The sequence below is a fragment of the Rhinopithecus roxellana genome, chromosome 7 (genome assembly GCF_007565055.1).
Source record: "Rhinopithecus roxellana isolate Shanxi Qingling chromosome 7, ASM756505v1, whole genome shotgun sequence".
Lineage (NCBI taxonomy): Eukaryota > Metazoa > Chordata > Mammalia > Primates > Cercopithecidae > Rhinopithecus > Rhinopithecus roxellana.
The window spans coordinates 73,976,470-74,002,390 of record NC_044555.1 but is presented as its reverse complement, the minus strand read 5'-3'; the positions used below and the strand labels follow the sequence as shown (position 1 = coordinate 74,002,390).

General features: G+C 38.2%; 1 protein-coding gene across 1 annotated transcript in view; it reads left to right on the top strand.

Moving 5' to 3' along the window:
- Nucleotides 1-25,921, top strand: part of ANOS1 (anosmin 1) — a 213,298-nt gene that overhangs the window by 148,614 nt on the left and 38,763 nt on the right. Inside the window, exons 5-7 of the mRNA XM_030934773.1 lie at nt 7,605-7,789; nt 10,643-10,772; nt 25,262-25,467. Coding sequence (XP_030790633.1) covers nt 7,605-7,789; nt 10,643-10,772; nt 25,262-25,467 — 521 coding nt within the window. The remainder of the gene's footprint in view (nt 1-7,604; nt 7,790-10,642; nt 10,773-25,261; nt 25,468-25,921) is intronic.

Below are 25,921 nucleotides of genomic sequence, written 5' to 3'. Positions count from 1 at the left end.
CCAAATCCATATTGTTTCTAAATACTGGTACTTAAAAAAAATGTGTATAAAGCAGTATTCACCATCAATGCCAGTTTTGATTTATGTGCTGGCTGCCTATTTTTGGAAGTCCATGTTACTCTAACACTCATAACAGTTCACATCTCCCAGAAGTTAGGTATCTGTCCCATCTGCCTTTAGCTCCCACTTGGGAGTACTTTCCTCTGAAATCTATGTAATTCAACCATTTATTTTCTTTATCGTTGGAAACACACCATAAGTACTATGTCTTACATTGAAAATAATCGCTGCTTTTCTCTTCTTACCAAGTGATGTTTCTTTAATAGTTTTAAAGTTTTATTGTGTTCATGCCTCTTATTTTAAACTACAGCAAGTCAGTATTGCAAAATTTAAAACCATCTAATTTTTAAAGCCTCTGTTAATATGAAATTTTATCTGTCATTAAAGATAATATGCTATGTATGAGTAGCATTCACCATAAAAATAGGATGCTTTTGGAATGGTCTTTTTAAACCCTTTTGTAAAACCTATAGTGTTTTAAAGAGATAATATAAATTAAAATATGCATTTTTATAAAAGGACTGAAGAGTTACTATGAATTTCAAATATGCCTGTTTCACTTGAGAATAAGGGGAATATTGTAGAAAGGGCCAGAATAAATGACTAATGATGCAAAGATACTTTCAGTGTAAAACTACATTTAACGAAACCAGATGAACTTTTGTTAAAGTACTGAAGTCACTCTTCTACTACAAATTAGCTCTTAACTTAGATTTTTGTGGAGAGAGACAGAATCAATGGGAATCAACTACAAATAGAATAAACAGACTCTGTTGACCTGACAATGACTTTTGCGTAATGAAGGCAGTCTAATTAATAGATTGTTATTTTGCAAAAAAAGACATATATGCAGGTAGTATTTTTTCTTGCTTTCTTCAGTAGTCCCTCAAGGAAGGCTGTCTTCATGTCCTGGGAGCTTTGACAGTGCCTCTGAATATGTTAGTGTGTGTAAAAGGAGGGCAAATAGAGCCTGTAGCAACTCCTTCACCATCTTAGCTAATGAGCCATTTGAAGCCCCTTTTGGCTTTCCCAACCTGGAGTCCAGCTGCTTCTTCACTGTCAAAAGAGGAGAGGGGGACTGATATACACAAGCCCCAGGGAAACAGTCTGTTCCAACCCATCCCTTGACTTTGCGAGGAGAAAACCATGTGCCCAGTCAGCGCACAAACCAACCTGCAATCTTAGGATACTCATAATCACTGTCTTTCCTACCTCCAAGATGCCTTCTTATTGCCCCAAACAAACTAATGTGAAATAAGATTGCCTCCCTCTCTCTGTCTCTGCTAGGTCTGTGTAATTGTTTTCCTTAATAAGAGTGGGAGTCATGGTGGGTTGAGATTAACTAGTCCTTTGCGCTCCGTTCACAGCTGCTGAAACTGAGGTTGCAGCCTATGCCTAAGTGATTTGGTAGTAGGCAGCAGAAATAGACCTAACATCTGCTCCCACCTGGGCTAGCTCTCCTGCCATTTTTATTTTGAATGTATGGAGCCCTAATGGAAACACTCACTGGGCATCGTTGTGTTATTATATAATAGGCTAACTAAGGCCTGGCACAGTGGCTCACCCCTTCAGTCCCAACACTTTGGGAGGCTGAAGCAGGAGTTCAAGAGTAGCCTGGGCAAGATGGCAAGATATCCCCATCTCTACAAACATAATAAAATTAGCTAGGCATGGTGGCATGTGCCTGTAGTCATAGCTGCTCGGGAGGCTGAGGTGGGAGGATCATTTGAGCACAGGAATTGGAGGTTACAATGAGCCATGATCATGTCACTGCACTCCAGCCTGGGCAACAGAGTGAGACCCTGTCCCAAAATGTATCTAAATCTATTATCTACCTACCTGTCTATGTAATAGGCCAAGTAAAAGATTTGTCAATATAGAATATTTTTAATCTAACAAAATCACTACTTTATGAATCATTTTAGGCTAATTAATAACATGGGATTGTTTTACATTGTAGGGTTGAAGTATATAAAACTAGATACAGTGTGTGCTGTATAGAGAACCAAATTCTATGGGATAAATATTGAAAACCTGAAGTTCCTCATTCATTCATTATTTATGTCTTAAAGTGTTGTTGCATAGTGCTGTTTGGAAATCCAAAATAACATTTCTTAGCATTTTCCCCAGTTTACCTTTACAAGGGGCTGCTGTCACTTGGTTGGAGAAGTATTGACACATTTCAGTTAAATACACATTCATGGAGTGCCTACTGTTTTCTGTCATCCATAATGGGCATTGGGGTACAAGGATCCATGTGACACTGACCCCCACATGGTCCAGTGTTTATTACTGAGATTGTCATGCTCACAATACTCTTTAAGTGGGCAAATTGTTTTTCTAACCTTTAAGTAAATGGACATTTACCAACCTCTGTATATGTTTCATTTTATTACTTATCGAATTAATTTTTAAAAGTATTTTAAAATTATAAAAACCCTTGCATACTTTCTGTTTGGTCTGTTGTGTTTGTGGAAGGGAAGATAGAAAGTACTGATTTTATAACTTCAAGAGCTTTTTATACTGGTCACTTGAGTTTTTAAAAGCGATGGGTGTCTTGAAAATATGATCAACAAAATTCCCTATTATATTTGAGCACTGAATTTGGGCTATGCTGTAAGAACTGCACTTAACTGATGCCTGGAAGTAAGTTAACCTTCATAGACTATAGTTTAAAACAAACAGCAGAGATCCTTTTACTTTTTAAATAAAATTATTAGCATCAAAATAGAAGGCTTGGAAATATTAACATGATTGGAGATGCCTGCTGGTGCTAGTTCTATGAAATGCAATTCTTCATAGAGTTGTAGAATCTTTAAAAGGCTTATCTTCTACAGAACACAAATGAGTGCATTTGAGGGCACTTCCTTTTTCCTTTCTATAGTATGTCTATTTTATGGCTTGGTGAGACAATCTTTCCTCCAAAGAGTGATATATTTTACTGTTTTGTTGCCAAATCCCACTGCCTCCCTTGGCTTCCAACTGTAGCAAAAATGGTTTGGGCAGGGAGAAAGAAAAGTTAAAAAATTTTACAACCCTAAAGATTCAGACTAATTTGTGACCTATAGTTTCCCTTTGCCATGGATAAACCAAGAATCAATTGTATGTCAATCTGTTTCTTTTCAAAAAGACCCGATCATAGAGTTGATTTAATATTTCCACAAATAATTAATATATAAAATATTTAAACTTCAGACCTCTGGAGATAGATTTATACAACTTCTCACAAATAAATTTTCAACATTTTGCATCCAGTAGCCCAATGCCTTAATGTGATGTAAATACAAATTCTAGAGTTCTGATTACCTTTATGAGAGATATCAAGTAGTGATTAACTCAGTAGAACAATACATCTTGCTACATTTTTATGTAATTTAGATACATGATAAAAATTAATAGTAATAAAATCTCACAATGAGTATGCAATTGTAGATTGCTTATCCTAATTGATTTTTCTATCCATATATTTTCAACATTTTTAAAAAGCATTGGGTTTTCTTTTGATTTCAGCAGAATATTTCTTGCATTTTAAAGAAAAAAAGTGTATGTCACATATTGCAGGGTGCCATATGATAATGTTTGCTAATTTTTCAACAGAATCATTTAGATTTCAGATGACTAATTTGTTCAAAAATAATTTTAAAGAGAAAAATGCTAATCATTTACATAATAGAAAACACATTGAGAAGAGATCCAGTCTACACATCTGGTTATGCAGTTGGGATGCTGGTTCAGCCAGTGAGGACTGTGCGCACCAGCAGTGAGGGCTGGAGGTCCTGAGCGGGGCTGAGCCCCATCTGCACACAATTACAGTAGAGTGCTGGAGTTACTTCCAATCAAAGGAGCCAACTGACTTTAATGGAAAGCAGATGGACCATTTCTTAACATGCAAATTGCAGGGTCATGCTTCATCATAATTAAAGAGATTTTTAAATGAAGAAATTTGAACTGACATCGCCCTGATGCTCATTACATTTGATTAAGGCTGTTGGTCCTTGAATGCTACTCAAGATTAAAACCCTACAGGAGGGGACTGGGTTGCTTGGATTGGCTTCTGGTGAGTTCAGGTTACTTAGGAGGCTATTTACTGTAGCTGTAGTTACTCCAGAGGATTATACATTGGAAAGCCAAAGAGAAAGGTAGATTTAGGAGTCTCGGAGAATGCGCTCTATGAGTTTGAAGAATTGGTCATCATTTTTTTTACTATGCACCAAGGAATCAAGTAAATCATGAAATGTCCTCTGCGACTGCTCTCTCTTGCCTTATCCCCTTCGGTAGAACTATTTGTCTGGCATATGCAGGCCAACCTTCAATGCAAGAATGATACTAAATGATCACCTTGTTGAGATTGTTTTTTCATCACTCTGAACAAATTTTTGTGACTTTTTTCTTGACACAAAACATACAGAGCTGCTTCTATTAAAATCAATTAACTTTGGAATTTCTATTCCATCAGGAATTGGTCTTTTTTTTTTTTTTTTCTTTTTAATGGGAAAGTCCTATGGTCAATGTAATAAAAACGTTCTGTCTTGTAAACATTTTGGCATTGCTTTACTTTCTGGTATTTACCTTTTTAAAAAACAGAGTGAATGTTCATGTGAGTAATAAAACCATGCTGGAAAAGAGATGTGAGTCGCTTGAAACAATGTATGATAAAGATGGCAGTACAGAATATCTATGATAAATCTTCACCCTTCCCTAGGTGACTTTCAAGCAAAGTAGGGATTACCATTGTTGCTGTGGTTTGCATAAATGTTGCACTAGTCTCTTATTTCCACAGATATATTCTTGAGTGAAGAATAAGAAAGTGGGTTTGGCTATTCATTCAGCAAACACTGACTGTTCATTGAACATTTGCTATTGCAGAATGTTCTCTTCTGGGACATTGTGAGGTGCGGGAATGAAGGAGACATGGTTTTTGACCTCTGGGGGCTGTGGCTCAATGTGAAGACAGGCATCATTAAATGAGTTTGCTGCAGCAACAGGCAGTTAAATGCATGTCTTGACAGTTACAGGCTCAACATTGAAGGGGGGCAAAATAATAAAGCCTTTATTTCCAATTGGGAGGTTTAGGGGAAGTGTCACAGAGGGATGGCATTTGGTCCGAGCCTGGAAGTATTCAAGGGTCTACAGTTAGAAAGCAGAAGGCAAGACATTTCAGAGTGAAAAATAATAATAATAAAATAAACAGGCCATGGTATTATTAAGTACCTGGCAATGTGTTTGTAGGAAAGCTGGGCTTAAAGATATTATCTGTGACAAAAACTAAAGATGTACCAGGAGATAGACTGACAAATAAATGGTAGCCAATTATGAAGAAGGATGCCTTGAAGGGAATGCCAATAAGTTTCCCTTCATTCTATAGAAAATGGGATGCAATTAAAGAGTTTGGGAAGCTGAAGGAGAGAACCTCCCATCTACTTTAGAAAAATAGCCACAAAGTACCAATAAGGGGACATTAGAAAAAGAGATTGAGATTCAGGGAAATAGGTTGAAAGGTCGGAACAAGGAAGGGAGTAAAGTCAGGTGGCCATCATGGAGACAGAATGATTTGATAATTCTTGAAAATGTACTAAGCAGTAAGACAACTAAATGTTGTTAGATGCAAGAACAAATCAAAAAGGTTCTAAGATCCCTTAGACATCCTAAAGAATGAAGTTGTCATAAAGATAGATATCGCAGGAGAGGGGACATATCTAGGACAGAGAAATTCAGCAGGCAGGTGGAAAAGATGGTCTGCAGCTTAGCCAGGGATTAGAGATAGACTGGAAAAACATTTGCTTAGCAGCAATATGCTAATCATCCAAGTCAAGGTACCCCCATTGCTATGGTTATGCACTGAGATGAAAAGTTTACGATACAGGCTTGAAATAAATGCATGTCATGGCAGAACAGGAGTCAAAGACTGACTTGGTGAAGTTCCAGATCCACCAGGAAAGCTGAGCATCTTAGAATAAGAATGTCCAAGGCATTTGCGTATCTATCAAAACCATCTCTTTATCTCTCTATGTGGCCTTTTCTAATATGAAATGTAGAAGGAAGCAGATAATTCAGAGAGAAACCTCATATCAGATTGTAGCCCCAGGCAACTAATTTAGTCTTCCTTAGACACAATTATCTCCCATTCAACATGTAGATAATTAACCCTTTACCCACTTCACAAACTCACAGTAAGGATCAGGTGAGACAAATTTATTGTAAACTAGAGGTCACTCCTCAGCCATGACCCACCAGTAATAAAGGAGACTGCAATAGGTACGGTAAACATTTTCTCCAGAAAGTAGTTTTTTTTAGATTAATGACTTTTGACCATATATAAATATGCTTTAAAAAATTATTCAATTCCATCCATCCAAATCTTTGATGACTTTAAAATTTTCTTAAACAAGACTTACCATGAATTAAGATCAAAATGAAATAGGAGTTGAAATTCAAGCATGTCAACATGCATCAAACCTTATTTGCATTTGGTGTTTGCACATTTTCCAGTTTCTTCTGTGTTTAAACTTACAAAATGGAAGAAGAAATAGAGTATTCTTAACTAGCTTTTGAAATGAGTTTGCAGTGCTTTCAGCAAATTGTGGACAGAAAATGATGTTAATGGTAATTGGTGTTGTTGGTGTTGATGGCGTTCACCATCATGGAGCCATAGATTCTGTTTCATTCAGTTAGTTTTGCATATTCTATTAGTATTACAAATTTCTTTACAAATTCCCTTTCTGAAATGCCTGCTATTTTGAACTGTGGTTCTTCAATGTATCAGTTGCCAGACAACTTGCATGTACAGAAGGCGAGAAACAAATCGGAATGATTAACTACTTTAAAATGAAACACCTGTGGGAAACTTTTGAAGCAGCGCACTCACTCATGCCAAAACCAAACATAAATTCATTATTTTCCAATGTTAAGCCATTGAGACTATAGGGGAGTGCTTGAGCAATCGATTGGGGAATCCAAAAGACTTGAATTTTGGAAATCACTCTTAGGAGATTTCACATGAAGAGATTTTGCTTTGCAGTGTTTTCCTTAAATGGAAAACTCCCTAAGAAAGAAGGAAGATCAAATCTGGAAACCGTGTTATAATGACCTTAGAATATATCAATAGACACAGAGCATGATAAAAAAATGGGAAAATGACTTGAAACTCTTTATAGTGATCTCCTAGTGTGAATTCCATGTTAACCTCAAGTGAAACAACCTTGTAACATGATTTATTCACAAGAATGCACATGAAATGATTGCTCTAGAGATTACTAGGGAATAAGCCACTTGTTCAGAATCAGGAATCAATTTAGACTGTCTTATAAAAAGAAAAAACAAAACAAAAAAAAAAACAAGGCAAGTTAAAAGAAAAAGGAGCAAATAGCTGAACTGAGTGTCAGAAGACTTCAGATGTGAAACCCTGTATGGAGAGGCCACTTTTGTGAAAGGAAATCTCAGCTGTCATCAGATCAGATTCATCTCTTCCATATTTGTTCTTCCTCAACTTTTACTTCAATTTGAGTCACACGCAGATTGTTTTAATTGATACGGTCCTATTTCAGGTGTCCCCCTGAAGCCCAGAAAAGAGTTACGATTTACAGAACTGCCGTCTGGACAGCTGGAGGTTAAGTGGTCCTCGAAATTCAATATTTCTATTGAGCCTGTGATCTACGTGGTACAAAGAAGATGGAATTATGGAATCCATCCTAGCGAAGATGATGCCACTCATTGGCAGACAGTGGCCCAGGTAAGAACCTCATATAGACTTTGATTTTCATCCTGGAGGTAGTGTCTGCTACATACCTATGCACATACAATTAACTTGCTATGCCTCAAAATAGCTTGACTACAGAAATTACTTACTCAGATATGAAATGAACATCATAGGGGTCTTCTAAAGAGAGGATGAGGTTCATAGATACAAATGAATGTGCTCAGAAACTGGACCATTGGCTTAATTTGTTCAAATACACGTGGAAGGGTGTTAATTTTATAACCTGATTATTCACATGTATTTTCTCCAAGAACTACATTTTCCTCGGCTAAACTCAAAGCCAACTCGAGTAGGGGAAATGCAACATTATGAGGACAAATTTGACATTTAACAATCTTAATGCCTTCTCTTCTGTTTCTCCTGCATTTACACCTTTATTCCACCCACAGACTTTAGGAGCATGGGATAAGATTTGTATCACAAAATTACTTAGTGGGACATAGCCAGCAGCCCATAAATCTTCACTAAGTGCTTTCTTCTTTGTCTTAGTCAACTTAAAAACTGATACACCACCTGCATGGCAACACTCCCAGAGAGTGCTTCCTCCACTTCTGTCTTGTTGATGAGAAACGCAAAATATTGTCTTTCTTTTTAAGAGCTGTTAAATCCACTACCAGCTGCAACCACCCCCCCAACACAAAAAAAGACCCTACATGGATATAAAAAGTAACAGATTCTGAATGTGAATGTGAAACTTTCATGCCTTTAGACAACTAAAACGCCTTCTCCACATCTATGTCTATAGGAAAAAAAATCTCACCTTATGTTGATTAGATCATTTTTTCCAAGGACTAGATTCCTATTTTTTTTTCAGTAAATGTAAAATAAATGTCAATATTTAGGTGTTTGGAAGAAGAATATCTTCTAAATAGCAGTGTCTCAAAGGGGTTAAGCACTAAAATAAAACAATGTAAAGACCCCAAAATAAATAAGAAGTTTGATGTAAAAACAACATTAAATTAGAAAAAAAAAAAGGTCAAATAAATTTAGTAATTCTATTCTATACCTATATTTTATATAAAAAAATTTGCTTCAGTAAAACATAAAGCTACTCAGAATACAGCCTGAAATTCCATTTGATTTACACGGCATGCTTTCATAAATCATGGTACAGATTCATTTGTAATTTTTCCAAATTACTTAAAGATTTATGAAAGTAACTGACAATAAGATCATCTCCTTTATCTCCAAAAGATTTTTGGAAAGTGAAAAGCTATTTTATTATTGTTGTTGGTATTATTTTTTCCTGTTAATGCTACATGTAATACTTCTCTGCTAAACGCTGTGGATACCACGCTGACTTGAAGCTTTTTTTTTTTTTTTTTTTTTTTTTTTATTATACTTTAAGTTCTAGGGTACATGTGCATAACGTGCAGGTTTGTTACATATGTATACTTATGCCATGTTGGTGTGCTGCACCCTACTTGAAGCTTTTTAAATGCACAGCTGAAACTCTAAATGACGAAGGTGAAAGTGTTTTCTCAAAGTCTGCCAAATCAGGTAGAAAGCCACATGTAAGAGTTCATATTCTTCCTTTGATCTCAGAAATGTTCAGCTTCTTTTAGATATTGATGTAAACATGACAGTCATTTTCACATTAAGTTATTTTAAGCTGAGGTTATTATAACCTCAGTTATTATAAACTGAAGTTTGGGAGTGTTGAAATCCAATCCTGTTTCCTTAATTTCATCCACAGATCCAAGTTGAGTTTGGCACCTGATATAGATGAGGGCATAGACTGTAGATGGTTATTTTTTGGAATTCAGGGCAAAGGTTTTCTGATCTACCAGTAGAAACAAAACACAGAGCATTGTTGAAAGCAGATATATAGTATGAAGACTGTTAAAGTTATTTGATATCTTAAAATTGTAGCACTAGAGACAGCAAAACCTTCTGATCTTCCCCAGTGTCTGTTTTTTTCCTTTTGGGCATATTATTGAACAAATGTATGCTGACACATCTCACCCTTTTAGATCAGGACTGGTTCTTCATAGATGTTATGTGATTTACTCAAGAGATTTTTAAACAATGGCTTGGGTTATAATTTACTTCCAGAAATTGCTAGTGGGTTGCATGTGGGTTGTTATACCTATTTTACTGTTACATTTGGCATGTGAGTTAAAAAGACATTTTCTTTCTATAATCTGAAGATGACTTCATCTTCTTGCTGTAATGTAACAATTACTACACATAAATATTCTCTGTTGATTGAATATCTCAAATGCTGTAATTAGTCACCAGATGTTAAAATAGCCCAAGTTGGCCGGGCGCGGTGGCTCAAGCCTGTAATCCCAGCACTTTGGGAGGCCGAGACGGGCGGATCACGAGGTCAGGAGATCGAGACCATCCTGGCTAACACGGTGAAACCCCGTCTCTACTAAAAAATACAAAAAACTAGCCAGGCGAGGTGGTGGGCGCCTGTAGTCCCAGCTACTCGGGAGGCTGAGACAGGAGAATGGCGTGAACCCAGGAGGCGGAGCTTGCAGTGAGCTGAGATCCGGCCACTGCACTCCAGCCTGGGCCACAGAGCGAGACTCCGTCTCAAAAAAAATAAATAAATAAAAATAAAATAAAATGAAATAGCCCAAGCTCTTGTCATAATGTTTTGACTTCAAGAGATGTTTAATTCTTTGGGGTGAAATATCAGTGGTTCCTTGTTCCCTGACAGCTCTCTTCATAACTGGGCATGAGAAGCTCCTCTTATCAGGAGGAAGACAGACTGAGTTGCATTGGCTGATGGGTTAGTGTATTTTTTTAAACAGATCCAACCAACATATTGGAATAAAAAATGACATGTTTCCTGTGCTCTGTGACATGTCCCCTCAGACCACAGATGAGCGAGTTCAACTGACTGACATAAGACCCAGCCGATGGTACCAGTTTCGAGTGGCTGCTGTGAATGTGCATGGAACTCGAGGCTTCACTGCCCCCAGCAAACACTTCCGTTCTTCCAAAGGTCAGCCTTCCTTTTCTTCCCAGACACAGAATACTATCCTTGCTCCCAGGCACACATGGAATGCAGATTCACTGTCTCTATGTTCATATTTATGGTTAGTTGACAGGTGGCTTTACTGTTTTGGAGAACGGGACCAGATGTGTTTGAAGGTACCATGTACATTTATGGTTAAGGACAAAATTGGAATTTTACCTGCAGTATATCATAGAAGATAACATAAGGGAGTTTTTTAAAACTTTGAAGTGGCAAGGGGTTTTCATTATCAACATCTGTTGAGTTTTTGCTTTAAGATATTCTGTATCAAGAACCATTCAATTGATTTTCAAAGAGAAACACTGAATTTTAGCTGTTCTAGACAAAATAGCCTTTCTTGAAATGATTGTTAAATTGAAAGTGAATTTGACTCCTACCTTTGCTTCATAACATCTAGAATTTAAACCCCTCCCGAGTCATTTAATCATTGCTATAATTTTGTTCAGTTCTGACTGCATCGCTATTTTAAAACCTCTGTGGAATCACATGAACAATGTGCTACATTTGTGGTTGATCTGTGATGGTTGAAGGACATAATTTGACCAGCTATTAATAATATCTTCAGGTTTATTTTTCTAGTTGTGTCCATATGGCTGTGTACCTTCCAAATTAATTAGACATCTGCTTCACTAATTATAAGGATCTGGTTTCATAAATACAGATTAGTTACATTGTTCTCTTACTAATCACAAGTTATCTTCTTACACAGAAGCTAATTTAAATTTATTTTATTTTAAATAAATTTATTTATTGTGACATTAATGAATAATGTAACCCTTTACATTTAAAAGCCTCTTTTAAAAAAAAAAAAAAAGTTTTTTTTTTTCCTCCCCAGGGAGGCAAATTCATGAACTAAGCAAACTTTAAAGTGAAATTGTAAATAAAGACATCAAACCTTGTCTTAAGACTCTGTCTCCAACTGATTTGAAAATTTAGAGAGGCAAGTGAAATAAATAATTAATTGTGGGTTAAGGAGGTAGTGATCAATAAAATGCCTCAGAATGCTTCACCTTGAGTTTCATGGTTCAAATGTGATCCAGACATGTTCTGGTCAAAATGTGTTACCATCTGTTCAGTTGCCTGCAGGATTTGGGCTGGTGCTCTGTGAATAAGACTGCAAAATCAGACATCAGACAGAAGTGGTTCTCAGCCTCTAGAGACAGATGCTGAATTAATTTCCTGTAAGAGTTGCAGTGGCACCTCCTGCCTAGTGGAGGTGAGCAAGGTGGTTTTGCTCCCATGATTGTTACAGAGCCTTGCTATCACAAGATCCTCAGGATCTGGAGAGAGATCCTTTGACAGCCCCAGGGTCATGAGGGTGCTGCTAACTGAAAGTAGGAAGGCCAAGCTGTCCTGACACTTCCTAGTATATCGGAGCAACTTAATAATCTAGAATGGAAGCTGCATCTCCCAAATTTAAGTGGACTTTTATTGAATGAAAATGCAACTATTGCAGTTTTCATTAGAATGTTGTTCTGTCACTGTTACAAATACACTCAAAATTCACACTTCCATATGTCTTATTGTGAGGAGCATCCCAAACTTTAGTTCTTGCAATTTTACAAACCAAAAATGTCTGTACAGAATTTGTGGAAGATTCCATTATATTTTCAGTGAAGATGAGTCCCAGAATGACGGGAGTTTAACATATCAGCCAAAAGGTGGTAGACATTCCTTCTATGACATCTCTAAAGCAGACTTAATCACTAACAAGGTGGGACAACATCTTTCCACACTTTTCTCATTCTCACCAAACGTTGAGAAGAGATTCACTGGGGAAAATGTTTTAAAGAACTTCATTGAAACATGATTTCTATATCATAAAAATCACTTAGTTTAAGTGTACAGTTAAATAATTTTTAGTATTTATTGAGTTGTGCAACCATCGCCACCATCTAGTTTTAGAATGAGCCCATCACCCCGGTAAAATCCTTCATGACTTACCGGGAAAATTTAAAGATAGAAATAAAGTTAATTCTGTGTCTTTTGCCTCTTTTATTACCCATTTATCTGAACTGCAGTCCTGTAGAGTGGGAGTATCCTGCAGCTTGGTACTTAATCTATTCCTTAGAAAAGCCTGTTTGGGAAAAAAAAAAAAAAAAAAAAAAGGCCAAAAGCATAGCAGTCACAGTGATCGATAAATGATTACTCTCTGGAAATACAAGCATCCCCAAGGAAATTAAGGACTTTCCCCTGAAGCACTGTTTCTCTCAATAACCTCCATTTGAGTCATCGGCAATGCTGCTCTTGCAGCAGTTTGTGGCAAAAGAGGCCTGCAGTCATTCTCGATTCTAAACATTTTCTGCAAGCTACCACAAATCCTCTGATCTGCCTTGATTCACCTTTCCCTGTGTTTCCCCTAATCAGCTCAGTTCTGTCTTTAACTGGGAATTGTATTAGCTTCCTAATCACATCCCCACTTCTGCCTCCTGGCTTCCGTCTTAAGGCTTCTGGATTCCTGTGTACGGATCCTGGCCCCTCATTCCTGCTTTCGGATCCCCACTTCTGGATCCTGGGTTTCAGACCCTGGCCTGTCATCCCTGCTTCCCGATTTCTACTTCTGGATCCCCTCCTTTTTAGTCCTCTCTCAACACAGCAACCTGAGTGATCCTACTAAAATCTGAGTCACTTCCCGTCAGTTTTTTGCTGAACGTGTCCCAGCAGCTTCCGCCACCTGACTCAGAGTAGAAGCCATGTTCTTTACAATGGATTTTAAGAGCCAGTTGACCCCCCTTTCTCCTTCCTCTTAGACTTCATCGCTACCCTCCCTGTTTTCCTGCTCAACCCGCTAGGCTCTTATGTGTTCTCTGAATACTATATTTTTTCCCTTGCTTCAGGATATTGGCATTTACCTGGTCCTGGACCAGGGAAATGCTCTTCCTTCAGATTGTTGAAAAGCTGGCTGGCTCACCCTCTTTATATAAATACCTCTTTTCCAGCAAAACCGTCTTTAGTCATGCTACTCATATGTATAAACAAACAAGCAAACAGATCTATGTCGTCCATGTTGTATTTTTGTTTTTATTTTCTGTTAAGACTGTCTATCCTGCCTTAGTATTTTGCTTATTCATCTTGTCCACGGTTTCTCCTTGCATCCAATCAGGATGAATGTGTGTGTCTGTTTCTGTGTTTCATAAGAGCAGATATGTTTTCTTTTTTACTTACTATTCCCACTGCCTAGAACAGTACCTGACACATAGTAGCTGCTCAACAAATCCTTGTTCAATATATGAGGAAATGAAACATGAGTAATAAAAAGAGAAGGTAAAGACAGAAAATGTTGTTTCTACCTTTAAATTTTCTCAGTAAGGGATGAAGGATCAATCTTTTTGGGTTGATGGACTCATTTTAGAACCCAGTGATGGTGACGGTTACACAACACAGTAAATACAAGAATGTCAGTGAGCACTTAAGATGAGAGAATTTTATAGTATGGAAATTATATATTTCAAAAAAGTTGTTAAAGACATTTTTTCCCAGTGAGGCTCTTTTCTACTTTTGATGAGCTTGAGGAAGGTAGGGAAAGATGTGGCAGCATCTTGTTAATGTACTGTTTAAGTCTCCTTTATACATATCCTGGAGGGTTTGTCTTCCACTGTTTTACTGATTTGTTAAACTCCCATAATTCTGTGATGCATCTTTACTGAAAATATAATGCAATCCACTATGAATTCAGTGCTTACATTTTTGGTTTGTAAGACTGTAAGAACTAACATTTGGGATGCACCTCAAATTGAGACATATGGAAATGTAAATTTTGGGTGTCGTATTAGCCTGTTTTCATGCTGCTGATAAAGACATACCCAAAACTGGGAACAAAAAGGCTTAATTGAACTTAGAGTTCCACATGGCTGGGGAGGCCTCAGAATCACGGTGGGAGGCGAAAGGCTCTTCTTACATGGTAGCAGCAAGAGAAAATAAGGAAGAAGCAAAAACAGAAACCTCTAATAAACCATCAGATCTCATGAGACTTACTCACTATCACAAGAATAGCACGAGAAAGACGGGTCCCCATGATTCAATTACCTCCCCCTGGGTCCCTCCCACAACATGTAGAAATTCTGGGAGATACAATTCAAGTTTAGATTTCGGTGGGGACACAGCCAAACCCTATCAGGTGTATTTGTCAAAGTGAGAGATAGAACAACATTTTGATAATAACTGCAATGACCGCGGCGTTTCAAAAAATGGTGCATTTTCATTCAATAGATGCCCATTTATCCCTGTTTGCTTCAGAATTGAAAGTGTGCCAGTCTTCCGGTGGTTTAAAATTACTTTTTAAAAACAGTCACCTCTTCCAAGGTAGTAGTCTGTACAAGAAGTAAGCGATTATCTATTGTATTTGGTTTGGGTAGAGAGACAGTGTTGATAACTTAAGGCTGGGTCAAGGAAAACAGGAAGGGTTTTTATTTATTTATTTTTTTCATCTACCATGAATATCTCAGCAAATAAAAGTAAAATTAAACAGCAAAAATAGATAAAATGAGTTCCAGTTAGTTTAGGCTCACTGCATAGGATTCATGGACTATAACTGATTTTCATGGAAAAGCCAAACTTCTTGTCCTTATCTTCTTTATAGTTATTTTAAAATACAAAATTAGTCCACGTTTGGCAAAATGGATTGGCTACTATTTAATTTCTTCTTAAGTCATTTATTTTCCCGTAACTTAGACCTAACTCAACATATCTATTTTTATAGAAAACTCTAAGTTATTCATAGATTAGTAAATTAGTTTCATGCTTTTTGTTTTCCTGGTGAATACCATTTCTGAATATTTTTACTGCTAACTCTTACCTCTTCCAGAAAAAATGCATAAATATAGGATGGGCAAAATCATTAATTTTTGTTAGAATTTGGGATAATTTTTATATTTGCCTACTTAAATTGTCTATACTGTATTTCCTCCTGGTCCTTGAGATGGGAAATTGGCTTTGAAATTAAAAATGAATAACAGTTTAATCGATGAATGCCTAGTGCTCATTTCTACTTTTTGTCTCTTTATTTAGAACGTGGGACTGCATCTTTGCACATAGTAAGTTACCTTCACAGGTCACTCCTGGGGGTCTACCTAAACTTTTCTATCCCATTCCATTTGGAACAAACTACATGAAACCTCTGAGCACAAGATGTTGATATGTCTTCATATTCCTACATAAGTTGATATTTGCTGCTTTGAAACACAAATTTCAACAAGTAGAGATTGCCCATCAAAGATCAGACACCTTCAGAACCTGATCCAAGTGAAGGCTTTTGAGTGTGAGCAGTTTACTTAGGAAGTGATCCAGGAATGTGGTAGGTAAGAAGGGAAGTAGGACAGGGTGTAGAAAGAATACAATAAAGGGCGAATTATTTACCATAGGCAACCTAAGCTTCCTCTCCACTGGGCACTCAGGGAGCTAGCGTGAAGCACACACACCTCAGAACTCCTCGCTGGAGGGGGGTTAAGGGTGTTCAAGTCAGTCTTTGTCTGCAGCTGTTCCTAGCGTATCTGGTCTGCATGCTGGCAGAGCTTGCTCTGAGCCCAGACACAGCCTTAGGTGAGGAGGTGTGGGAGGGCATTCAGAAGTTGAGCTGATGTGCCCTGAAACAGCATAGCACAAGAAAGTCAGGGTGGGACCCTGAAAACATCTGTTGTTTACCTCTTGTTTAACTCGACATCAGCGTGATTCCTGTTAGAGTGGATCTAATACATTTTGAATTACAGTTTAAAATAAATATATTAATAGTTTCATGAATAAAATGTGGTGAAATCATGAAAGGAGTTCCCACATTACTAAATATTCCTAATCTTCTTCCTCTATGGTACAAAGTTAATAATCAGACACAGGCATCCCTTTCTAGTTTCTTTTATTTTCACCTCTCTCATTTCCCAAAATCTGACAAGCTTTACGTTATTGTCCACTTCTTGGAATGAGAAGACCACTAATGTCTAAACAACAGAGAGCCTAGATTTTGGGAATGGCCAATTTGGAGTCAGGGTCACAAATATAAAAATACCTTTGGGTTCCATGTTGCAGTTGCTAATCTTTTTCAGTAAATTGGTGTTTAACTTTTCCTTGATATTGCTGATATGTATCAAATGAGTAAAAATAGTTATTTTAAAATACAAAATCGCAAAATACAAAAATACAAAATATTGCATGCTTAGCATTGGAAATATATATTGCTAAGTAGCTAGTACCTATTACAAAATAGTATTTACCAGTTTGCTGAATTTGGGAAATGACGTGTTTGTTTCTGGCTACTGTGACTACATCTATGTGTCAATATGGGTAGTAAAAGAAGGAAGAGTTCTGATTTTGTGGATTGTATAAGGCAAAATCCAAATTCATTTTTTTCATATGTTGCCAAAAGCGGTCAAGCATATGTTTGTTCATTTGAAATTAGTCAATATCAATTTGACACTACAAAATAACACACTTGTAAGGGATCTTATGAAGAAACATAAAAATCCAACTTAAATTATCCTTAACCTAGCATATTATCTTCTGGTTGTTATATTCATTTCCCTCCAAATTCCAAGTCCTTCATCCATCTTTTTCTCCTTATTTCCCCATGTGCATAGGATACATTACAAAGGAAAAGGAAGCAGACAGCATTGTTTTCACAGCATATAAGTATCACACTGGATGTTATTCCATGCATGCATTACAGAGTGTCAGTAAAACTACAGCAGACATCACTGATGGTAATAAAGTTCCCTGTTGCCCCGTGGGGACCCATGACTTTTTACTCTGTTCTACAGCTGCTTGGGATGTGCCATTTCCAATGGGCAAAAGGCTTGGCTGTACACATGTCTTGAAACTATTTAATAGTTGGAAATTTGCCTGCAGTGTAGCTTCAGCAGCTTTGCTAAGATTTTTTTTTTTTTTTTTAAAGGGAGAAGGAACACTACCCCAACTGCCAAGTCTGGAAAGAAAAAATAAAGTTTAAATATTATTAGAACCAAACTTGTATTTAGTTGAAAACTTTGTGACATAGTTATATTATTGTTTTTAAAATGTAACTGTACTTGACCAAAGTTACATCAGATATACACCACAAGTATACCTTATGAGGTATTCTTACGATGCATTTCTGTATGAAGTTTAATCTATAGACATTATTGGTAGAAATGAAATAAGTAAAATCAACATTCATTGAAATAGGTATTGTTCTCCATGTGCACATGTGCGTGTTTCTTTATGATGATCTATACTTGTTGCTGTCTTTGTAGCCTCATGGGTTCCTGTATTTAACAAATAGTGTTGTCTTAAACCTAGAGGAGCGTGCCTCAGAAAAAGTGATGGCATTTCTGCTGGGACAAGCAGAAGTGGTCTTTTCCCATGAGATTCATGTCAGTGCAATAATAGGCCTACATTTCTCCAAGGGTGGTAAGTGATTTTATTGTCACTTTACCCAACATAGGCTCAAAGTCTTTCCATTGTGTCAACCCTTCGTGCTTGTTACTTTGCCTGTTTGTGGCATGAAACACAAGGGGTTAAGTGACGAACCCTGAAATTTATCTTTCTGAAATCCAAATGTTCCATGTGATCATCAATAAAAGGAACAATTTTTCCCCAAGACTGAAATTGGGTATACATGCTAAATATTTAGCGTATTTTATGTTGGTAATCACATTAATTGTATAGCGTAGAAAGAGCTAATACAGCCTTCCTACTTCAGTTATCTCTGAAAATGTGCTTGTTCTCTGCAGTGTGTTTCTGCAAATAATTGTGAAGATTGTAAGGAGGGAGTTGGCATCAAACAGAAAGAGAAGTGAGCTGGGGGAAAATGCCCGGATTTGAGACTCAGAGGAAGGGTGAGGAGAGCACTGGTCTTGTGGTATGACTCCCATCCTCTCACTTGAAGAGGCAGTAAATCAAACTCTGCTCTTGAAGTAGTGAATCAAACTGTGATCCTCAATTTCCCCATCTCTAAAATGAGAACGACAATGTTAACATTTAATAGACAAAATACAACTATATGTTTGTAAAATTAGGGATAAACAGTGCTCATATCGAGTTTCCTAAACCTAATGGTATCACACTTTTTGAAATTCTCCCAACCAGGGGAGAGCAGTCTGTGGCCTAGGGTCCATATTTGGCCTGTAACCTAGTTTTGCAAATAAAGTTTTATTGGAACATAGCCACACTCATTTGTTTACATATTGTCTGTGACTGCTTTTGAGCTATGAGGGCAGAGTTGAGTGATTGTAACGGAGACCATATGGTCCACAAAACCTAAAATCTTTACTATCTGGCCCTTTCCAGAAAAAGCCTATCAATGCCTACACTAGACAATTGTAACAGACACTTTTCCCATTAAAAGGCTTTGAATTTTTACATTCTGTAGGGATATTGTCCCTCATTATGATGGTGGAATATATATGTAGAGTGTGGCACGTAGAGGTGTGTATTGTTAGACCTTCAACCCCATTTTTCCGCTCTCATTTTTGTTCTCACACTCCTTGTTCTGCCATCAATGATGTGAATGACCTTGGACATATATCTTTACCTCTCTGACCCCTAAAACCCTCATCAGTTAAAAAAACGTGAAATAAGTTGCAAAATTCCTGAGGGCTTTATAATAACATAGAGTATAGAGTTTCCCTCTCTGACTCTCTGTCTCTCATAAGCCACTGTCTATTTATGCATATGTATATCTATATATGTGTGTGATATATATATACACACACACATATATAAATTTCACATGGAAATCTCCAGCTACATTTCAAAATTCTAAAACAATTAAAACATCATGCATAATGAAATAAAACATTCCGTATGGTTCAACCAAATGAATACACCTTGTTTCATAATGTAGGGAACCAATTCTCAAGGCAGAGAATGGCTTAAATATAGAAACTTGTTAGGACTGAGTAAAATGCTTCAGATTAGACAAACTAGACTGACCCTGTCTCACCTGAACCCCATAGTGAATAAGTGGATGAAGGAATGGCTTGTTTACAGAGGAGAATCACGGCAATAAACAGGTGATCTCTGCCATTTTCTTTTGGTTTTGTTTTCTTTTTGTTCTTGTTTTTTTAAGGCCAGAATCTCACTCTCTCATCCAGGCTGGAAGGCACTGGTGCAGTCATACCTCACTGTAGCCTTGAACTCTCAGACTAAAGCAATTCTCCTGCCTCAGCCTCCTGAGTAGCTAGGACAACAGGCATACAACATCATGCCCCAGTTAATTTTATGGTTTTTTTTTTTTTTTCTGTAGAGACAGGGTCTTTCTCTATTGCCTAGACTAGTCTTGAGTTCCTGGCCTCAAACAATCCTCCTGCCTCAGCTTCCCAAAGCACTAAGATTACAGGCGTGAGTCATGATGCCTGACCTGGTTTTACAATTTTATGGTGATTATTTTGGGGGAGAAAGAGATGGGAGTACCTCATCTTGGTAATGGAAGTATGCCATTTTGGTATTGTAAACTCAAAATGGGCCTTCCTTTTGAGAAAATGTAAAGAAAATATTATTAATTCATATCTTTTAAAGCATTATTTTCTCAAATGTTGTTTTCATAAATTGTATTGTTTAATGTTTCATAATGTTTCATAAAATAGATGATGTTATTCTAGATTATTATGATAACATCTAAGAAAAATTTTCCAGGGCAGGAAATGATGTAATGAATAACATAAATTAAAGAAGATGATCAAATTCAGTGACCTTCTTAAATGTTAAGAGTTTCTTTAGAAGAGGAGATTATTTTGAGCTTTTCCTTATGAGCCTAGAATATCTGCAAAATTCATATGACTACTTATTTTCAGCATACAGACATTCAGGTGCATTGCTGAGAACACGAACGGCTGTTATTATCTTCTCACATTTTAATTCTTCTCTTGCCTTGAAGTGATGACTCAGTTGTAAGCTAGGTTCCCTCCCAGGAAGGTTGGTAACTCCCTTTTGTAGGTTAAGGATTGATTCCTACACCAGAGGAAGAGGGGTTGCTTTAATTATTTTATTTCAAACTGGGAAGAACATTCCTTTGATTTTGCAATTCACTTTAGGATCTTGTGATTTAGCAATTCTGATTGACAGGGTTTGAACCTGAAACTGAAATAGATCACGTTACAAATCAAAGCTAACGTTTAGGAGAAGCCTGTCCTTCATTCATTTATTCATTCAGCAATTGCTTACTGAGTACATACTGTGGGCTAGGTGCTCTTCTGGACTCTGGAGATACAGATGTGAAAAACAGACAAACATTTCTCTCAGGGAGTTTTCACTATTGTGAGTAGAAGCAGACAGCAAATAAGGTACCTAATAAGTCAGTTTGTGTATTAGTCAGGGTTCTCTAGAGGGACAGAACTAATAGGATAGATGTATATATACAAGGGAGTTTATATATACTAAGGAGTATTGACTCACACAATCACAAGATGAGGTCTCACAATACGTCATCTGCAAGCTAAGGAGCAAGGAAGCCAGTCCAAGTCCCGAAACCTCAAAAGTAGGGAAGCCGACAGTGCAGTCTTCAGTCTGTGTTCAAAGGTCCGAGTCCCAAAGCTGAATAACTTGGAGTCTGATGTTCGGGGGCAGGAAGCATCCAGCACGGGAGGAAGATGTAGGCCAGAAGACTAAACCAGTCTAAATTTTCCACGTTCTTCTCCCTGCTTTTATTCTGGCTGCACTGGCAGCTGATTAGAATGATGCCCACCCAGATTGAGGGAGGGTCTTCCTTTTCCAGTCCAATGACTCAAATGTTAATCCCCACGGCAGCACCCTCACAGGCACACCCAGGAGCAGCACTTTGCATCCTTCAATCCAATCAAGTTGACACTCAATATTTACCATAACAGTTAGTAATAAGGGCTTGGAGAATAATGAAGCAAGGCAGAATCATGGTGTTTTGTTTTGTTTTGTTTTGGTAAATGGAGCAAAGCGTATGTAGCTATTTTTTTTAAATAGGGTCACCTTTAGTAGTCCTGCAGCAGGAAAGGAGCTGGCCGTGGAGACATCAAGGAAAGCGTTTAGGCAAAGGGAGAGGAAAAGCCTTAGTAGCATCGCAGTTTTCCTCTCCAGGAAATAGCATGGGAACCAGTGTGGCTGGGCTGAGGGGCGAAGGTGATAAAAGGAAAGGTGCTCTGGGAGGTAACCGAGGCACGGGTTGCAGGGCATTCAGGACTGTGCAGTACAGAATCATCAGACTGCTGTATTCAGAAAAACCTCTAGGGAGGCAGTGGGGAGCCCTTGGCAATAATCAGGGAGAGGTGATGTTGGCTTGGCCCAGGACATTGTAAGTGGTGAGAGGCAGTTAAATTTCTATTACACTTTGAAGGTAGTGCTAACACAGTTTGCTCAAGGGATGTGAGTGGAAAATAAATGTATGACTTCAAGGGTTGGGGCCAGAGCAACTGGAAAGAGCAATTCCCATGGACTGAGATGGGGGTGTCAGTGGTAGGCTATGTGTGGTGGGATATGTGTTGGTGGTGGGCTATGTGTAGGGATCATGATTTTGCTTTGGGGCACATTAGTTTTGAATGCCTCTGAGACCCCCAAGTGGAGCTACTGGAATGTAATTTTTTGAGTATTGATATTTGAATGATTGCATCTGCATTCAGGGGCATAGTCTATGTTGAAGACATCAATTTGAAAGTTATCAGCACAAAGATTTCTTAAAAACTGTGACACCTGATGAGATCTCTAGAGAGCGAGGGTAGATGAGAGAGGCCCCTGAATTCAGACACAGAACACTCTCCTGTCTAGAGATCATGGGATGTTAAGGATCATGGAGCATGTGGCTGAAAAATAGCTTCTGTTGAAACTGAATGAAAATCCAGTAGAGGCCGGGCGTGATGACTCACGCCTGTAATCCCAGCACCTTGGGAGGCCGAGGCGAGTGGATCACCTGAGGTCAGGAGTTCAAGACCAGCCTGGCAAACATAGTGAAACCCCATCTCTACAAAAATACAAAAATTAGCCAGGCATGATGGCAGGTGCCTGTAATACCAGCAACTCGGGAGGCCGAGGTGGGAGAATCTCTTAAATCAGGCAGGTGGGCAGAGGTTGCAGTGAGCCGAGATCACGCCATTGTACTCCAGCCTGGGTGACTGGGTGACAGAGCGAGACTGTCTCAAAAACAACAACAACAACAACAACAACAAAAATCCAGTAATGTCCTGAACACCAAATGAACATTGCATTTCTAAGAGAAGGAAGTGATCAGCAGTGTTGTGAATATTGATGACTGGGGAAGTCCTCAGATGGCTCTGCCAAATCTCCTTACTGGGGTGCTTCCCATTGCGATAACAAGAGGAAAAAACATTTCCTCCTTACATATCTGATGTTCAGACCTCATAGGAGCCACCTGATGCAGTACTTGTCTACTTTTGACCTGCAGGTCGTCTACCTCATATTACTTGTGTGTTTCATGTAAGATATACATAATCCTGGGTCCCACCTGCACTCAGGGAATCAGCATATCCCAGTGTAAGTCTTGGACATTCCAGAGATTCCTGATGTTGATTGAGAATGGCTTGACTCAGAAATACCATTTGATCCAGCAATCTCATTACTGGGTATATACCCAAAGGAATATAAATCATTCTATTATAAAGATGCATGCACACTTGTGTACACTGCAGCACTATTCACAATAGCAAAGACATGGAACCAACCCAAATGCCCATCAACAGTAGGCTGGATAAAGAAAATGTGGAACATATCCACCATGGAATACTATGCAGCCATGAAAAGGAACAAGCTCATGTCCTTTGCAGGGACATGGATGGAGCTAGAAGCCATTATCCTCAGCAAACTAATGCAGGAACAGAAAATGAAAGACTGCATGCTCTCAATTATAAGTGAGAGCTGGAGGATGAGAACACGTGGACACATGGAGGGGAGCAACAGATACCAGGGCCTGCTTGGGGGAGGTGGGGAGGTAGAACATCAGGAAGAACACCTAAATGGTTGCTGGGCTTAATACCTAGGTGATGGTTGGTTTGTGCAGCAAACCACCGTGGCACACAATTACCTCTGTAACAAGCCTGCACATGTACCCTGGAACTGAGAATAAAAGTTAGTTTAAAAAAAAGAGAATGACTTGACTAGCAGTATCACATAATATGCTTTCGATTAGCCTCTTACCTAAAAAATACTATGAAGCTTTCTTATTTTAGAAAATAAAGGAACTAACCTAACTAAATGTCCAGACATGATATATCATAGAGGAAAGCAATACATTTCAAAAAATACCTTATGTTTCCATCATTCCAAAACCACGAATGACTGAGAGTAAAAACATGGATTTTTTTCTCCAGTCTTCATTTATATCAAGTTAGATACGACTTTTTTGAGCCTCCAACACAGATGGTACTATAATTAGAATTATTTACAGCATCTTCCCATGATGGCATCTTGAAATGAAACCCTCTATAAATCACTAGTGGTGAGCAGCATCTCCACTTGCTCAATTTGTAACAGAAAATGAAGTAAGGACCCTCCAGCTTTGCTATATTTACTCTTCTTCATATATGTAGTTTCAGTGGAGATTTGTGAGGTGGTAATTCCAGCACCTCATCTTTCTCTTGACAGCTGAGAAGCTTTTCGTTAATAAGACAAACCAGAAATGGTACAATCACAAAAATGAATGCTATCCGTAAGTCATCCAGTGTGCAATGTGGATAAAAAATGGTGCAGGTTTTAATTTTTTTTCTTTTCTGATTTCCTTTTATTGCTCTTAGCTGATGCAAGAATCGCTAGCTACAGGGCATGAGGATGAAAACAATTACTTGTGTGAGCTGAATTTCTTTTTCTTTTCAGTGTTAAAAGGTGATTCTTTGTTGCTTACCTATTTAATGTCAATTCACCCCCGTTGAATTATACTATATTTTACCAAAATGTATCAATTTCAGCACAGTAAAAATTTGGCTGGGTTGCCCTGGTATGGAAATGCCTAAAACGATCCTTCTGTATTACAAATTTGGACCAAACAAATTTATATTACTGTTTAATAGACTATCTTTTAATATGAGGCTTAACAAGGAGATCTTACTTAATTGCTTGTTGTCAGCTTTGCTTTTCTTTTACTTTTTTTTTTTTTTTTTTTTTTTTTTGGAGACAGTGTCTCATTCTCTTGCCCAGGCTGGAATGCAGTGGTGCTAATCACGGCTCACTACAGCCTTGACCTCCCGGGTTCAAGCAATCCTCCCGCCTCAGCTTCCTGAGCAGCTGGGACCACAGGCATGCACCATCCTGCCCAGCTAATTTTTTATATTTTGTAGAGACAGGGTTTCACTTTGTTGCCCAGGCTGTCCTCAAACTCCTGAGCTCAAGAGATATGCCAGCCTCAGCCTTGCAAAGTGTTGGGATTACATTCATGAGCCACCGTGCCCCTTCACCCCCGTTTTCAGCTTTTCTACCTATAAAAAGCAATGCTTCACTTGTTGACCATGTAGTCATTACATGTCCAAAGATGTTAGTTTTGTGGATTCATATGATGTGTCTTTGTACTGGAATTTCAGATCCATCTGCCCCACCAGCGCCGGCTAACCTCCGGTTGGCCAACTCCACCATCAACAGTGATGGGAGTGTGACCATCACTATAGTTTGGGATCTCCCTGAGGAGCCGGACATCCCTGTGCATCACTACAAGGTCTTTTGGAGCTGGACGGTCAGCAGTAAGTCTCTTGTCCCAACGAAGAAGAAGCGGAGAAAGACTACGGATGGGGTGAGTGGGAACTGGAGGAAGGATTGTTCTTCCCACAGAGTGTATTTCAACTCAAGGCAACTGGCCTGAAAAGAGGCCTCTGCTGAACTGAGAGATGCCATGGATGCAGGAAAGCTTCCCTCCCATTCATTTCTACCAAGAAAGTTCACAGAATGCAGGGTCATGCCAGCTGTTTTGCCTTTTATATTTTAGGCAGAAGCATTTGCATTTAGACCGTTGACCTACTCCTATCTAAATGTCAGTCACAACTCTGGAAATCAAAGGAACAGTTTAAATGATCTCCATCTTACCTGTCTGGCCATAGAAAATGATATTATGCAAAATGTGCTTTACTTTTAGGTTTTTTTTTTTTTTTTTTGAGAGAGAGAGAGAGAGAGATCCTTGTAAATGGAAGAGTGGATATTCATGGCTTTTCTGTTGTGAGGTGTTTCCATCTATAATCTAATCACTGAGC